The 3,951-nt window shown below is 56.5% G+C and overlaps 1 protein-coding gene across 1 annotated transcript; it reads left to right on the top strand.

Moving 5' to 3' along the window:
* Positions 1-915, top strand: LOC309452908 (olfactory receptor 14J1-like; the record flags this gene model as incomplete). Its single annotated transcript, XM_082077566.1, has 1 exon — positions 1-915. One exon carries the CDS (start codon positions 1-3, stop codon positions 913-915), a length of 915 nt encoding a protein of 304 aa, XP_081933692.1.
* Positions 916-3,951: the final 3,036 nt, after the last annotated feature.

Genomic DNA, 3,951 nt, shown 5'->3' with positions numbered 1-3,951 from the left:
ATGCCCAACAGCAGCTCCATCACCCAGTTCCTCCTCCTGCCGTTCACAGACACACGGGAGCTGCAGCTCTTGCACTTCTGGCTCTTCCTGGGCATCTACCTGGCTGCCCTCCTGGGCAATGGCCTCATCATCACCACCATAGCCTGGGACCAGCACCTGCACACCCCCATGTACTTCTTCCTGCTCAACCTCGCCCTCCTCGACCTGGGCTGCATCTCCACCACTGTCCCCAGATCCATGGCCAATTCCCTCTGGGACACTAGGACCATCTCCTTTTTGGGATGTGTTGCCCAAGTCTTTCTGTTTGTCTTTTTTTTTTCAGGAGAGTATTGTCTTCTCACCATCATGTCCTACGACCGCTACGTTGCCATCTGCAAACCCCTGCACTACAGGACCCTCCTGGGCAGCAGAGCTTGTGTCCACATGGCAGCAGCTGCCTGGGCCACTGGGTTTCTCAATGCTCTGCTGCACACGGCCAATACATTTTCACTGCCCCTGTGCAAGGGCAATGCCCTGGGCCAGTTCTTCTGTGAAATCCCCCAGATCCTCAAGCTCTCCTGCTCACACTCCTATCTCAGGGAACTTGGGCTTATTGTGGTTAGTGTCTGTTTAGGATTTGGGTGTTTTGTGTTCATTGTGGTGTCCTATGTGCAGATCTTGAGGGCCGTGCTGAGGATCCCCTCTGAGCAGGGACGGCACAAAGCCTTTTCCACCTGCCTCCCTCACCTGGCCGTGGTCTCCCTGTTCCTCAGCACTGCCATGTTTGCCAACCTGAAGCCCTCCTCCATCTCCTCCCCATGGCTGGACCTGGTGGTGTCTGTTCTGTACTCAGTGGTTCCTCCAGCAGTGAACCCCCTCATCTACAGCATGAGGAACCAGCAGCTCAAGGATGCTCTGTGGAAACTCATATCCTAGTGTTTTCTGAAGCAATAAACTGCCCATCTTCTTCTATATAGGAGTTTTAATGTAGCTAATTACAAGCCCAGCCTGTCAACTGGATTTTCTGGTGTTTTTGGTGGTTTTCTTATTGTGATAATGTTGTCATCCCCTTTCTAATTCACTGTTGGCTTTTCTTTTATAACTGTTGGATGCTTAAATGAGCAGCAGTGCTCTCCTTGTCTCTAAACAGAATAAAGGGCTGTTTAGCGACTTGTTTTTCGGTATATCTTTCCTGCAAGGGCTTTTTGGAGCTGCAGAGACAGTTCCTGTGCGTGGGTGGAGGGGAAAACAGCTCTTCCATGTCAGCCCTGCCAGGGAGCACCAGCGCTTGTTCTTCCAGAGCTGTTCTGGTTCCACTCCCACACTCTCCTTCTCATCCCTTGTGTTGGTGCAAGGCCTGAGTGCTCTGGCAGCTTGGTCACCGTCCTGCTGTGTGTCAGTCCTGTGAGCGCAGGCAGGGACAGGCAATGGGCACTGCTGTGACAGAGCTAGCCTCATAACAGCCTTTCCAGGAAGAAAGATGATCTCCTATGGGCAATACACGATGGGTTATATCTTCAAGCATATGCTTACGATAGTGTCCCACAGATTCAAACACCAGTGTACAGCTGAACAGCGTGTGTGTGCAGGGCTGGCACACAGCAGTGTCCTCTCACAGCCAGGCTCCTGCCAGAGACCTGCAGGACCAGCAGAGCAGGGGCTGGGCTGTGCCCCTGTTCACTGGACACCCCACAGAATCTGCCCTAGGGCATCGTCATGGACGGGCCCCTCTCAACCACCATTTCTAGCCCTGACTTCTCTCCCCAGCTCACAGAGATTGTTCTTCCCTCCATGGAATGACACTGAATGACTAGGTCAGCAGTCCATGTCTGCATTGTACAGATGAGATGTGAGCACGCACATCCTGGATGTGAGGTGAGATGTACCCAGGAGCACAAACAACATCAGCTATTCCTGGGGGTTCCATGAAAGCCTGTGGGACAGACAGTGTCTTGAGGTCACTTCATGTTGGCAGAATCATCCTATGGGAAACTGCCTGAATGCAGCACTGGGTTGTGCTTCCTTTAACTGAGATCCCCGTGTCCATTCCTCATGATGTGGGACATGTCAGATGAGTGCAGAGCAGGTGACACACCACAGGGCTGAGGTGCCTCCCGTCTTTTGGAAGTGGCACCAGGAGGCCAGAGGGAAACCAAGAGTACGGCCTCTATGTGCAACAGGGAAAGATTCCGTCTCTGAACACCCCTGGGTGCAGAAGGAGTTCACGAGGCCAGCTCAGACTTGGATGGCAGACAGAACTTGATATTTCTGTGTGTGACTCCAAGAACAAACCTCAGTGGCTTGGTGATATTCATCTCAGCTGCTGGAACGGCTCATTGCAAGTGTTCCTGTCTGCTACATCACCCTTGCCCATGATCCTGGGTTGTGCTCTCAAAAGTACCAGAGCACTCAGAGAGGTTCTGGGGTCCTTGGAAAAGCAGACATCTGACCCAACTTCAAGAAGGGCTCTTTATTAAAATCCAGCCATTTTCCTCAAGAGGAGCTGCTCCTCCACCTGGTTTAGCGCCAGCAGCACAGGGCTCTCAGGGTCCATCGAGATCTTGACCGCTTCCATGAAGAGCACACGATGACAATGGTCTCAGTTGCCAGGGAGCAGATGGAGGGTTCGCTGTCCTCCTCCAAGGGCTGAAGGGCTGCAACAGAAAGAAGCAGAGCCCAGATGAGCTCCCATGGCTGCAGAGACCCCCAGGCATCCCCTCCCGACCACGCTCCCTACTCACCGCTGCAGATCTCAGACAGACTCTCCTTGCTTGGGTCTCTCAGGTGCCGCACAGCCAGCCCTGGGCACAGAGTTCCGTCAGCCCCTGCTCCCTCCCCTCATCAGGGCTGACCCCAGGGGAGAGCAGGAGCCGAGATGCTGGGACCGAGCGAGGCGGCCACCACGGCCACCTGCATGGGCAGGGCTGGGAGGGGAGGCCAAGGCCCTGCCCGGGGCAGCCAGGGCTCTGGCAGCCACAGGGCTGCTCCTTGTGCCAGGACAGCGGCGGGGACTGGGGCCAGGCTGCTGAAAGAGGGACCCAGCGGCTGTGACTCACCAATGAACCTCACGGCCGCCTCTCGCAAGCTGGCCTGAGCATCCCTCAGGTATGGCAGGCTCAGGCTCAAGAGCTCTTGAGCTCTGCTCCTGTCCCGCTCCAGCTGGAGAGAGCACAAGGGTGTGAGCACATCACTGTCCCTCCCCAGCTGGCCGGACCAGTCCCTCCCCACAACAACCCACATTCCCCTTCCCCCCCGGCCATCCCCGTGTTCCAGCCAGGAGCACTGTGGGGCTGAGAGAGAGACACAGGCTGAGGGGTCCCAGGGGTGCTGAGAGCCCTCCCTCCCGCTGGCTGCGGGGCAGAGGGAAGAGCCCCTGGGGGCTCTATTCTTGACGACAGGGAACAAGGATGCAGCTCGGGGCTGCAGCAGGACAGGCGAGGCACATCTGCAGAGCCCACAGCACAGACATGTGGGGCAGCCCTGTCCAGCCTGGGCCCTGGGCCTTGGGGGTTGTCCTCACCAAGCTCTCTCCAATCCGCCATGTCTGCTCTGTCTGCACCAGGTGTTTGAGCTGTTTCCACCTGAGCAGTTCTGCGGCACCGAGGAGGGCTTCCCTGGCAACCTACGGAACAGCAGAAGCTGGGAGATGGCACCACGTTCTGGGGCAGGAGACCTGGTGTCCCCCTGCTCTGGGCTTTGTTCCTGGGGTGATTCTGCCCTTAGGGACCGGGGACATGCCCTGGCCCAAGCGCCCAGGGGTCTCTTCCCTGCATCACTGCTCGGCTTTGAAATCTGTACCTTGGCCACACTCAGCACTTGGTCACTCATGCGGAAGAAGAGAGGGAGCAGGCCAAGTCGCACTGTGTTCTTCATCTCCCTCTTGTCGTTCCACACCACCATCTTCATCAGGTCTCTGAAGAGGCTGATGGAGCTCGCTCTCAGCTGGCTCAGCTCCTGGGAGGGAGCAGCACA

This window comes from Streptopelia decaocto (assembly GCF_964273445.1).
Source record: "Streptopelia decaocto genome assembly, contig: HAP1_SCAFFOLD_97, whole genome shotgun sequence".
NCBI classification, from domain to species: domain Eukaryota; kingdom Metazoa; phylum Chordata; class Aves; order Columbiformes; family Columbidae; genus Streptopelia; species Streptopelia decaocto.
The sequence above is the reverse complement of the archived record's forward strand: the minus strand, read 5'-3'. Positions and strand labels throughout refer to the sequence as shown.